This window comes from Macrobrachium rosenbergii, chromosome 55 (genome assembly GCF_040412425.1).
Source record: "Macrobrachium rosenbergii isolate ZJJX-2024 chromosome 55, ASM4041242v1, whole genome shotgun sequence".
NCBI classification, from domain to species: domain Eukaryota; kingdom Metazoa; phylum Arthropoda; class Malacostraca; order Decapoda; family Palaemonidae; genus Macrobrachium; species Macrobrachium rosenbergii.
The window spans coordinates 30,906,041-30,920,267 of NC_089795.1; the positions used below are offsets into that span (position 1 = coordinate 30,906,041).

The 14,227-nt window shown below is 35.8% G+C and overlaps 1 protein-coding gene across 4 annotated transcripts in view; it reads left to right on the forward strand.

Moving 5' to 3' along the window:
- LOC136835889 (sodium- and chloride-dependent transporter XTRP3A) overlaps positions 1-14,227 on the forward strand; it is a 212,825-nt gene that overhangs the window by 157,522 nt on the left and 41,076 nt on the right. For all 4 annotated transcript variants that reach the window (XM_067099734.1, XM_067099736.1, XM_067099735.1 and 1 more), the window contains exons 2-4: positions 9,614-9,846; positions 11,098-11,337; positions 12,259-12,369. In XM_067099734.1, coding sequence (XP_066955835.1) covers positions 9,614-9,846; positions 11,098-11,337; positions 12,259-12,369 — 584 coding nt within the window. The remainder of the gene's footprint in view (positions 1-9,613; positions 9,847-11,097; positions 11,338-12,258; positions 12,370-14,227) is intronic.

Sequence of the window (14,227 nt, forward strand, 5' to 3'; positions counted from 1 at the left end):
TCAAAAAGACAGAGCCTTGAGTTCAATCCCGTAGACGGGAAACAACTAATGGCCGTTTCCTGTAAATTATTTAGTTCCCTTTTGACCTGAACAGTGAATAATGTACTCGGTAGTTAGTTGACTATGGCGGAACGGAGCTGGGGGTGAAAAGGGCATGAGAATTGTTAAAACCCTCCTTGTCTCTGTAAAGCCTTCGTTCCACTACTCAGCTGACAGCTATCATGTAAGGAATTTATTTGAAAATGTTTCTAAGTCAGTTTCTCTCGCCAGCTATTGAACTTAGGACTCTCGTTGGTGAGGCAACTCAGGCAAGGCAGGGTAGGGAGAGAGAGAGAGAGAATGTGTGTGTGTGTTGATAAAGAAGCATATCTACCGTCACTTCTTGATGTCATCACAGAGTAAGGTCAAATATGTCATAAGCGCAATTGAATTACTTCGGGGGCGAAGGTTGGGGGACGAGAGGGGAAGGCCGGGTGGTAGATTAGGAAGCTCATGGTGGGCGGTGGAAATTTTCCCCTGCATCCTATAAGCTCTCCTCCCCCTGCCCTCCGTCCTCCCCCCAGTCATCGGCGAGTTTAAAAATATACCCACATTTGAGTGAATGGCACTACGCCAGGTACCCTCGGTGCCAAAGGGCCAACTCCGCTTGGCACTGTGGCACCATTCGGGTTAACCTTTCTGTCTCAGTCAATTTAGGTACAGAGCTCTTATCATAAACTTGTGTCGGTAATTATTGGTTTTGCTTTCGATAAAAAAATCTGTTCATATTTGAAAATATATATATATATTTTTTTCTAATTTCTAGTAACTTGAATATTTTGTTTCGTGATGATCGTTATGCGTCGGAAGTCAGTGTAGGTTGTACATATTTTAATTGAAGTTGTTGGTGAGACGCCTCAAGTAATTTGCTTTAGCTGAAATTCAGTTGAATTTCTATTATACAGTGAACACTTTTTTTCTCTTTTCTTTTCTGCGTGTTAGAACAATACTCCACGGACTTTGGAATCGCTGTTACTCTGCAGTTATTCTAGCATAAAGTTGTTATTGGCTATTGATGTAGAGGATTTCATGCTTGGTTTATAACCCTAATGGTCACGCTTCTTCGTGGGAGCAGTAACAACAAATTTAACAAAAAACTATCAGAGTTTGCAAATATTTTGCACCCGAACACTCTCTCTCTCTCTCTCTCTCTCTCTCTCTCTCTCTCTCTCTCTCTCTCTCTCTCTCTCTCTCTCTCTCTCTCTGTTCGCATGGCCTTTTTAATATCAGGCAGAAATCTGCTGTGAGGAACCTTTGAGGTTTGTGCACAAGACGCTCAGATTATTCAGTAATCCAAGAAAAAAAGAACAGTGCTGAAACTCGTAGATACTCGAGAGCAAAATAAGATTAATTTATTTAAAAAAAAAAAAGTAACGGGACAAGCCGAGTTTCAGAAGAAGGCTTCAATCGAACTGACAACCAATGAGGGGTCCTTCTGGCAGACCGAATGAAGTTCGGTAGGAGGAGCTTCTAAAAGTAAATTAGGAAGTGATGAGATGATCGTTTCGGATCGTTGGCTGAGCACTGGATCTGGATTTTGGAAACCTTCGCTAAAGTTGTTGGCCATATCGCGCGGACTTTGAATGCCGCGTAAATGGATTTGTTCTTGAAGAACTTGAAAGATTTTTTTTTATTATTATTCTTTTACAAAATTATTATTAGATTCACGGACGACTGCAGTTCCTCTTAGACGACATCATTATACCGTTGGTGATAGCTGTAATAATAAAAATGATAATAATAATATCTACTGTTCTTTGCTTTCACATTAGTGTTGTTAAAACAGCAAGACTCATCAGGGAAACAGAGTTTCAGCAATCGAATGGAAATTTGCCAGCCACATACTTTTGGAAAAAAAAATTAAAAGGCAAGAAATTTTGGTTGTGCTTTCAGACATATTCGAACACGCATTATAATGTTTGTGTTATGAATTTCTACGTTATTTGCACTCTTTATTTTTCTTCATATTTCACTGTTTAAGGAGGTAACATCTTTTTAATTTATGAACTTTAATAACCTTTTAAATTTGAGCAAACAAAAGAGCTCTACGCCCTCACAGCTTTATTGACAAGCCATTTTAATATTATTCACTTTTGAGAAAGGAGCCCGTTACCAGTTCATCCACAAGGGACAAGTTTCCTCCTTGTGCAGATAAATGATACAAAAGAGATCTTGAAATCTTTACTTACAGTTGAAAAAGGTGTAAGATTAGAACCAGTGATTAGCCGAGAGAAGAGAGGCTTGGTACTGTCTGCTAAACCAGTAATTCGTCCATGAAGAAAAGAAGTTTTCTCCTTTTGAAACCATTTGTTAGCCATTAGTCTTTCAGTCTATTAGTACTCACACGCAACAAAGCAGTAAGCAGTGTAGTTCTGATGCCTCCAAATGTAAAATGAAGTATTTTACATGTGAGATGCAGTTAAAAAATTAAACACCGCTTTTTGCTATATAGATCACGTTCCATTCAGCTCACATTGCAACATAATGATATGTCAGATCGAAACTTTATGTCAGTATCATTGTACCAGTTATTTAACTTTTATATAACAAGGTAACTGTTTCTTTATTCATTCATTGGTTTTACATTTTTATAAACATGATTTTATTATTTATGTAGGTTTAAACCTTAGACGACATTCATTCATTTTTAATGACTTATTTCCTTTTGGCAAGATTAAAAGCCGAGGCACAGTTGTGGCCTGATCGATAACATAGGCAGCATATAAACTTGTCAGTATTACTTTAGCTTTTGGTATTATAAATCTTGTTGGCTTTACCTACAGTCTTATTGCACTAATCTGCTGTGATATTTTACAGTTTCCTCTCGTTTTCGACATTTCTATGAATGCATACACGCACTCATATATATATATATATATATATATATATATATATATATATATATATATATATATATATATATATATATATATATATATATATATATATATATATATATCAGAACAGGGAGGTGAAAAGGGTAAAGGTTGGGTAAATTTGGTGTGTTATAAAATTTTTTCTAGTTACTGGTTTTCAATTGGACAGTGGTCTTATTATTAATGTTGTTAGTTCAGGTTAGTTTTGTGAAGGGAGATACTAAATTATTTAAGAAGTCTTCCTTCTCAGGTAAACAGAATATGAAGGGACATATCTTAAACGTGCGGTCAGAAACACAGCCAGTTAACAGGAAGGCGCTGAAGCCGTATTATAAGCATAAGGTCAATGAACCTATGAAGCAAAAACTCATTTTTATTCCTAATAAATGCATGTGTCCATGTCTATTTGACATTTGTAAAACCACTGACATATTCGTTCGGTAATTGCATAAATTCAAAGATATACTACGGACACGAATATATATTTTTGTACAGGTGTATTCTTTAGCCAAAATCAATTTCTTCCAGGCGCAGGTGTGCGTAGCACCTGTGGTGCTCTCGTAATTGTTCTGGCCGGAGTGGTTCTTTAGTCCTTACAAAACCAAGTGAAATTTCATCACCAAGAAAAGTTCAGTAACATCTGTATTATTTATTCTATTAATCATATTCATATATTATATATATATATATATATATATATATATATATATATATATATATATATATATATATATATATATATCTTCTATCCATATAAAAATGGATATATGTGTGTGTGTGTGAGTTCCAGCATAACTCTGAAACACAAGTAGCAATTTCATCCAAACTTGGTATGCATATGATCACTGTCTGGAAAAGATTACTGTTGGGGTAAGGCATCACTGGCACCAAAGGGCACCAAAGGGGGTTGGGGTGGGAAGAGCTTCCCTGAAATGGGGCTGGTGCTGCCCATAGACTTAGTAACTAAATAAACTTCACGGGTTTATCGTACCTCATCCTCATTTCAACCGAGGAAAGTGAAAAAATTGAACTCGCATAAACAATGGGGTTGCCCTCTTACTGAATGGAAGAAGTATATGCTCTGGGTATGTTCTGTGCTTTGAGTTCTTACTGTGCAACGCCGGGTATGTCAGCTATTTATCTATATGTATTAAAATGAATGTATGTGTGTATGTTCCAGCATAACTCTGAAACGCATGGCAAAATTTCAACCAGATTTAGTATACATATGACTTACTATCTGGAAAAGAATACTGTGGCGATAAGACATCACTAGCACCAAAGGGGGTGGGGTTGAGAAGGGGGTGACTTTTAAAAATAACCGAAAACGACAAATATTAATGTCTAATCCAAAGTTTTCGAGGTCGCTAAGATGAACAGTGATACTCCCGATGCCCTTCAAGTCCAAGATCTGTCCCAATAGGGATGGGGGTGAGAAGGGGTGAAAAATAAGTTGTGTTAAAGTAATATTATGTTTTACTTTATAATTTGTATACTGTATCTATATTTTTAAAAACCTATAAATAAAAATTCTTTGATATTACACTATAAATAGATTTGATTCCTTTTCTTGTCTAATAGGAGGTTGGGATAAATAAACATCCGGGTGTGTTTTACATGCTTTGGGTGTGTTCTATGGCCTGGGTGTGTTCTGCGCTTTGAGATTTTACCATGCAACGCTGGTACGTCAGGTAATATATATATATATATATATATATATATATATATATATATATATATATATATATATATATATATATATTTATGCTTAATGTGTGTATGTATGAATGTACCCATATGTGTGTATATATATATATATAGTGTTGTTCGACCCTCTTTTTCATTTTTTTCTCAAGGCAAGCTACGTTTTTATAACAATTTTGCTATAATGCAGCAGAAAGCAGAATACCTTTTACAGTTTAGTGAATTATTCACAGTGCGAGCACTCAGTATATACTCCATACGTCCCAAGTAATCATCTGATTCACTTACCGGCCTCGTTTAGACATTCCACGAAGTCCATGAAGCCTTGTCCAGCAGTGACAGGCCACCTTGAGAGAGCATAACCGAGTTCCATAGAAAGGCATTATAACAATAATAGAAGTAAACTGGCATATATTGACTCCAGCTGGAAATAGAAAATGTGACAGGAGTGTATGTATGTGCGAATAGATATTACTGTTACTATTGTTGTTCCAGAAGTGCATATATTTATGAGGACTGAGCCAAAAAGCCAATTAACTTGCTGAGGGAGCCTCCACTTATCTGAGAAAAGAGAATGGAGCAAAATGTGCCAGTTAAATTATTTATATACCTAATGAATTTATCCAGGAAGTAACCATTTGTATTTTGAATCAATATATGCAAACATAGGCATGTGTATATATATATATATATATATATATATATATATATATATATATATATATATATACAATTAAGTAATAAATAATGTATATACATGCATATGTTTGTGTATATATATTATATAGATAGAGTTAGAAGATAGATATGTGTGCGTATGTATGTATGTGTGTATGTGTCATCCATGTTTAGTATTTAAAGCCCCCCATAAGGGTTTAAATTCCTTTTTGAAGTGAGAAGTGATAAGAACTGTAACATCCCGGTTAGGATATGCGACTGCGTAATTATGCAGCTTGGTTAAAACCCTTGGCACTTTATTCTTTTATGGTTGTATCCCATTGCTATTTTTGCATAAAAATGTTTATGTGAAGTTTGTTGATTTTTATTTTCTTCTGTACTCTAGTGTCTTTTCGGTCGGGAATTCTTTTCAGTTTGGTCAAATTTGCTGTTATTGCAATGTTGTAGGAATTATAAATAGCATTAAAATGGCCTCATATGGAGAGGTTGCAATTTTAAAAGTTCCTAGAACTTGTCGTCATTTCAGCAATGAAATTAGCTGCTTGAATATGTTTACAAAGCAGAATAGGTAACATAAACAAACAAATGCAACTTCCTTTTCTGAAAGAAGTATATAGTACTTTTCACATCCTTTCGTAATGTTTAAATATAATTCAGGTATATTTTTTGTATTTATATCTTCATTATTATTGTTATGAAAGAACTCCTGAAAAATTTTGTCTGATGTACTTGAATTATATATGTGTGTATATATACAGTACATACTGTACAGTATATACATACACATATATATGTGTGTGTGTGTATACGCATTATATATATATGCACCTGAGAGTTTAGGTTTTCATATCTTTGTCTCTACATATTTGACCGTTTGCAGACAGATTCGGGGTATGTGTAAATTCTCACTTATGTAACGTCTAAACGTTAACATGTTTTCAGTCAGTATAATCAAGATAAGCTTAAATTTCTCTTACATAACTTTCTTGGGAGGAGTTTGGTTTCAGAGGTTGACCTGGTGTCATCGGGATTTTCTTTTGTCAATTTTCTGAACAAAGATTAATGACGATCCTAACGAGGATCTCGGCCTTAATTTTGGTGACCTTCGTTATAATGAAGCGAGCGATAATGAGTCGTGTTGGTAGTGGAAGTAACGACCAAGTTTCGTTGTATTTTTTGACGACACGACCCTTCCGAAAAGAAACGCAATCTCGCTAGGTCTTTTATTTAGAGTTTAATGGCGCGAACGTTATAGGTAGACACTGAACATGACACTAGATGGTGTTGACTGATGACACTGTTATTGTGACGTGGTTATGTTCCCCTTACGGAGGTGAGGCTGAAAGGGGTTCAATTAGCAAGACAGTGTTCAATTTTGTCCTCGTTAATAGGAAATAGTATCTCGTTTATTTACAGGCAGTGGATGATGCCGTTTTAATGAGACTTAATTTCCATCTTACGCTTTATATTACAAAAGACATGACTCCTATTTTTAAAAATCATTGAAAGTATGCTGGTGATCTAACTTACCTCCCAAGAAATTGGCGAGGTGTAAGTTGAGATTCTCTTTCTTCTCGTCAATGCTCCCTTTTAAAAAACAAAAGCTTAAGATTATTTTTTTTTAGTACACCCAGACACTGAACTGCGTAGAAGTTTCAAAATTCACGTTTTTTTTTCCGTCACCTTAAAAATAGGATCTTGGAAGAAGGGTCCGGCTAATTTTTTTTCATTTTTTTTTTTTCGTCAAGTTTTTTATGCTATCTGAAACAGGATTTGGGAAACTTCAGCCCCGTCAGTGGAAGGGGATACTTCATCCACTTGACAATTAGTGACCCTTCGTTAATCATCTTGACTTCATCTTTCTCCTCTAGGGCGTTTTGGAGGATGAAATTTCAAATTATCATCTCTCTCTCTCTCTCTCTCTCTCTCTCTCTCTCTCTCTCTCTCTCTCTCTCTCTCTCTCTCTCTCTCTCTCTCTCTCTCACACACACACACACACACACACACACACATATATACACATATATACACACATATATATATATATATATATATATATATATATATATATATATATATGTGTGTATATATATATATATGTGTATGTATGTATGTACGTGTATAAATAAATATAAACTGATATATATATATATATATATATATATATATATATATATATATATATATATATATATGATGTGTGTGTGTGTGTGTGTGTGTGTGTGTGTGTTGTGTGTGTGTATTGTGTTGCATTTGCAGCCTATTTTCCTTTACCAACCTGAATCTGTATTAACCCTATGGCAAGACTGCCATGATCTTATAATGGCAGGGATATTGTTCTTTATTCATCCCTTGACGCTTCATGAATCGGAGCTTAAAATGATTTTAGACACCATTATGAGCAACGTTGTTAGGTATGAAAGTGGCCGATGAAACGGTGTACCGTCAGGTGATGGGCTCATTTCGCATTAGTTGCCAGCAGCGTAACAGTAACAGTGTGTCGATTAAGTTTTGCTTTTGCAACGTTTCTGTACTTGTGTTATAGGCTAGTTTTTATAGGTTCTGGGCGTTGGAGACTGGTCGGCACCCTCAGACAGTTAGTAACGAAATACTGGAATAGGCTGAAAGATGCTAAAATTGATCAAATTAATTTTTCATCAGCAGAAGGCATAGCTGTTAAAATTTTTATTACATTACATGGGGGATGTTTCGTTACATCAATATTTTCCCGTAAGGGAACAAAGTAAGTATTCTTTCAGAAACAAATATTACAATCCTCTGTTGGCTTTTGATGAACGGTTTCAATAGCTCTCAGATTTCTTGAATGTTGCTCAAGGTTTTAGTCTTTCCATTCAGTAAACCGAAAGTGTGTTGTGATATATGCGTCCAGCAACCCATAAAGAATGTGTTTTTTAACATATTATTACAAGACCTAATTGTTGGATTTCAGAATTCCTATTGTTGTATGACTTAATCTTGCCGAACCTGACTGCTAAATTTCATAGTTTTCTAACAACTAATGGTCACATCTTGATCATTATTTCCGTCGATAAAACAGTTGTTTTAATTGTATGGTGAAGAAAATATGAGGCTTCATATCCTCCCTTTCGAAGTTAGCGATATTACAAGCATTTTCAGAGTTTGTATAAAATCTTGCACTTTGGTGCGAGGCCAATATTCATCCATGAAAGAAAACTCATACGACGTTATTTTTTGCGTTTGTTAAACTGCGTTAGTATATATCTGTTGCTTCTAACATTATTGTTCGTACAGTACAGCAATCAAGTTTTCTTTCAAGAAATTTACTTAGTCCAACGAAATTGTTGAGATTTCAACTGTGCTAACAAAGATTTGCCTGACGAAGCACAGGCAGATATTTCCTTGGATATGCAGCTTGGCTCATGGAACTTTTTCAGGCATTTTATGTATCATAGAATAAACAACGACTTTTACCCATTATTATTCCTGTCCTTTTTGCAGATTTCATACCTTGCTTGTGCTAACTCATCAAAGTTGTTAACAACAGAACTGCTGTTTCTGTGAATGGTTAACAAGAGAAGTTTTATGATTTTTATCGGCAAGGTAGTAAACATGTGAACGGAGGTTTTGTTGTGCAGGGAAGAGAACGATAGAATAATAAAGTTTAGTGTCTGTTTGTCGATGTTTTTGATATGTAAAGAAAGGCCGAAGGCTCGGTTTTTTCCTCTTGTTAGAGAACAAGGGGAAAAAAACAAACTTCATATCCTTCCCATCATTTAAGGATAGACTCTCTCCTTAATTTTTAATTTAATTGTACAAAGACTGAGCACGATTCTTATGAGAATGTCATTAGTGAAATGATCTTCCTTAATTAAATGAGATTAAGTCGGCGGATATAATATACTGTATTGTCATTTGTCGGACAATTAGGTCTTGTTAATTAATGCTGGATTTTGCTTTATATTTTACGATGTCTTGAGATCTAGCTTTAATGCATACACTTTTTATAACATGAATATATATATATATATATATATATATATATATATATATATATATATATATATATATATATGTGTGTGTGTAATGTTAATAAGAATATATATATATGTGTGTGTGTGTATATATATATATAAAAAATATATATAATATACATACATATATATGTATATATATTGTATAATAAACATATATGTGTGTGTGTGCGTGCGTGCGCGCGCTAGAGAGGAGAAAGACAAGTAGGCAAGATATTGTTTGGGTATTTTCAAGAACATATCCCTTCCATGAACTAAGAGCGTTTCAAATCTCAGTGTGTATTTTCTTTCTTTCGTTTTCAGGAGCGTTTTTGATCCCGTACCTCATCATGATGGTCCTGGAAGGAGCGCCCTTGTTCCTCCTCGAGCTGGGCATCGGCCAGCGCCTCCGGCAGGGCTCCCTGGGCGTGTGGACAATGATCTCGCCCTGGTGGTCGGGCCTGGGCGTGGCTTCCACCATCGTGTCCTACCTCGTCGGGTTGTATTACAATGTTATTATAGCTTGGTGTTTTTATTACCTCTTCAATTCGTTTAGGGTGAGTATGAGCGTTTTTTCTCCCGTACCGAATTCTGGTGTTCCTCGCCAATGAAATATGTTCATTTTATCTCTAGTTCAAATGTTCTTCCTTTAAAAAAGAATATGTTACCACTCACCTAATTCTTTGTCTCTTAGAATATTTTATTACTCAAGGGTGGCTATAAGTGTTACTAGAATTAGCTATAAATTGGTCCAATTCTTTCATTTTTGTTGTCGACGCTTGTTAAGAGCGTTGTTAAGGAACTTATCTTATTATAGTACCTTTGGTTCACAAGCTTTACGTTGTCGTTTGACGATGTCTGCATTCTTTAAGGAAATTAGCCACACACCCATCTAATTCTCTTGCCCTGAAACACTACCGGACTTTGTAGTTTAATAATCGATGCGGTTATTATCAAAATTTGCACGATTGTAGCATACAGTAGAGTTAGTCTTCCTTCCTTTATCCAAAAGTCACGACAATTTTTCTTCATCGTCTTCTGTATAAAACAGACATGATAATATATCGTGGAAAATATAACAGTCTTTCGTTTTTATTTCTCTAGTTCTTCAGGCTCCTTCTGCTGTTTGGAATTTGTTTAAATAAGACTTCATCTTTTTTTCAAGTATTCTGTTTCAGTAAAAGAGAGAAAATATGATCTGTTTCTTTCAGTTCAATTTTTTTTTAAAGTTTACGTTAAACTGATCTAGAATATATTAGCTGCTTAATCAACTTTTCACTCTCCCTTGTCCCTTGTTATTTCTTGGATATTACTTAGAATCATTTTCTGAAACTCAAAGAACGTTTATATTTTCCGTTCATCTCGTGTTGCATTTTTCTTTGCGGTTACTTTGGTAGTCTGGATAAAATTGATCAGAAGAGTAAATTATCGCTTATTCGTTTTATTTGTGTTCATATGCTATCCATATATTTAGTGTTGTGTATAAAACCGATTAGATACATGATAGAGCGCTGGTTCCTTAAATTTTTCTTGTTTCACCCTCCGTTACCATCTCTTGATCAGTATTCTGAATAGATAGAACTGATTTGAAGCTTGGCGGTGCACTTATTGAATTAATTTCCGTAAATTCATGTCTCCTCCACCGATTTCTTAGTATTCTGTGTAAAACTGATCAGAAACTTATAGGGCGCTAATTGATTGTATCCAATCTCTTCCTGCCTCCTCTACTGCCCTCAAAAGATTTCTGTAACGAACAGAAGTTTCGAAGAGCGAAAGAACACTAAACTGGACCTTCTTCACTTTTCTAGTCTCCCTTGCCGTTCGGAATATGCCCCAACGAGACCATTCCGAACACAAACCTCACGCTGCCGGTCGAAGAGTGCGAGCTCTCCAGCGAGACGGCTTATTTCTGGTACAGGCAAACCATCGACGCCACGCCCTCGATCAACGAGACCGGCGGCATCAAGTGGTGGATGGCCCTGTGCCTGGTGCTCTCGTGGATCCTCGTTTGGCTCTGCATCATGAAGGGCATCCAGTCTTCAGGAAAGGTGAGTTCCCTCGGGAGGTGACGATAGATTTCCACGCTGGTGTTTCGTGGTGTCTGCTTCTGCAGTCTTGGTAATGACCTTTTCATCTATAGTTATGCCAGTTGGATAGTGGTCAGTCTTTGGCGAGCTGAGACGTGATATCACAAGGCTGTAAATTTTGCCTCCTGAGAAATTGTTATTGTTTGTAGTCTCATTTCCCATGCCTCGTATCTTTATCTTTATATATATATATATATATATATATATATATATATATATATATACATATATATATACATATATACATACAACCATATATATATATATATATATATATATATATATATATACATACATATATATATATATATATATATATATATAATATAATTTTATTTATTATTATGGCTTACCTTTTTATTATTAAACTTAAAGTGGCAGAATGAGGTTTTGTTCCTTAAGCAGCATGTAAGTGTTAATGGATCTTAGAAGGGGAATCATTCTTTCTCAAGATTACATTGCCAGTTTCCCAAAATTGTTTGTTAGTGGCACAGACGTCATCCTTTCATCCTGTGTAAACTTGTCGCTGTGCAAATACCCATATTGCACGGGTGCTTTAGTAATGAGTCATTTCCAGTTTGGTTGCTTCTGTTTTTAGTATTTATCGCTATTTGTAGGTTAATATCATTATCATTATTATTCAGAAGATAAAACCTATTCATATGGAACAAGCCCACAGGGGCCATTGACTTGAAATTCAAGCTTCCAAAGAATATGTTGTTAGAGGAGGTAACGGGAAATACAGAAATAGGAGATCCCACTCATTAAAAAAAAACGAATTTATAAATAAATAATGTATTAAAATGTTGCATGCTTTTTATATTACAGCGTGATTGGTGTTAACGTGCACATTACATTACTTAATTTCCTGAATATTTCCAGGTTGTGTACTTCACTGCTATCTTCCCTTACTGTATCCTCATCATTTTCTTCGGCCGTGCAGTCACCCTGAAGGGAGCCATGGAAGGCCTGAAGCACATGTTCACCCCCGATGTAAGTGGCACGAAACCGCTCTCTTCGTATTTCTGTCAAAATGTATTTGTGCTTGTGATGCCTAATAGTTTTGGGATTTTATTTCGTGAGTTTTCCCTAAATGCAGGAAAGCCTATGGACTCAGTTTCTGGAACAAATTTGTCTATACATCAGACATAGTTCTTTGTTCAGTGATATAAACAAATACTCTTTCATTTATGTTTTCTTATATTTTAGAGAAAAATTTTAAGAACTCGCTGCATTTATGTATTAGTTTAGTGCTTATAGTTTACCAAAATTACGGAACCTTGTTCCATAGAGGTTTTTCTTCATCATTCATTATCCCAGAGTTTGTTGTTGTTTTTGTTTTATAAGGACGGTCACTCATCAAGTGTTCTGAGACTTCTTCACAAAATGCAGTCCGAGGGAATCAGATGACACGAGAAAACTAAAATTGGTAGTATTTCCCAAAACACAGATTTCCTCAGATACATGACAAACTATTTGTGGGTCTGGATACAGGATGCGTACAGAGGCCAGCTATCAATGTACCGGTTTAGTCATGCCCAGCTGTAGGAGTTCTGAGAACTATGTTGTATTTTTAAGCAGATGGTCTATCTACCTCTGTGATAGAACTACTTGGGCAGATTTTCCTTTTATGCTAATTGAAGTTCATCATAGAGTCTTTTCAAATTCCATCAAAATGACGTTACCAAGACTGCTACTACTACTTTTATTACCATCATCATCACTTTCTCAACAGTAAGGCACTTACTTTCAAACTGCTAGTAAGGTTATGGCCGATAATCAAAGGTATTTTTTCATGAATCTTGCTTTTTTTTTTTTTTTTGTGCCTGACCTCTTGTGTCACAGTTTGGCTGGTAATGAAATGATAGCCAATCATGAAAGTAACACGTGGGTAATGCGGTGTGCACACACGACTCTTGTAGATATTCGCTTTCTTCTAGAGGTAAATGAAGTACACTTTGCCCTTAATAGAAGTTGGGAGCAGCGCTGAGTTATCCACTCTGTGCTGAGTGATTCGGAGCTTTTGACGTTACTGGACATAATTTTCAACCTTTGGTTTTCGAAGCACTTGAGAGTAAATCGTCCGACTAATGTTTCCAAAAGTCAAAAAAAATTACCCGTAAAGGCTTTTGGTATCCACAAATTCGATTGTATGAATAATGTAGGATTCAGATGATTCCTTCTGGTTTTTTTTTTTTTTTTTTTGAGTAAAAATTTGTTGTCTGGATCTGAGCATTATCCGCGACTTTCGCCTTCTAAACACTGCTTGAAGTGTGTGTGTTCTCTTTCTCTTTGCAGTGATAGATTTGACGTCCACCTTATGATATTTAAAGACAGTTTCGACAGACCACTTCCATATCACCTCTGGTGTCTTAGCCTCTTAAGAGCAACTTGCCAATTTCTTAGAACACTGGCGTCTGAAAGTCTTGGGGATGGGGAAAGTCTTGGGGCTCTATACTGTGATCCCCTGTGCGAGAGAGGTCCTTGGTCTCTTTACTGCAAAGTTGTGGAACGGTCTCCTTTGTAGTGCCTACCTGATGCCTGGGAATTTAATTTAGAATGCAGTGCTACTTGAATGCTCCATGTTGCCTATCAGAGCTTGCTTAAATGATTTGAAATGCGTGTTATGTATCTACGTGTTATCAGTGTTATATATTTATTTTATTACCTTCCCCTTTGTTTTTTCCTTATTACATACAGGCCTTAGGTCCTCTGTACAAAATTTTAGAGGGTTTATAGGACATGTGTTTCCCTCTGAGGTTTCTGAGCACAGTGTAGGTGTTAATATTAATAGTTGGTGGTGGCGGGAAAGACAAAGTTGTTGATGGAGTCGCTGATATTATGAATTCAT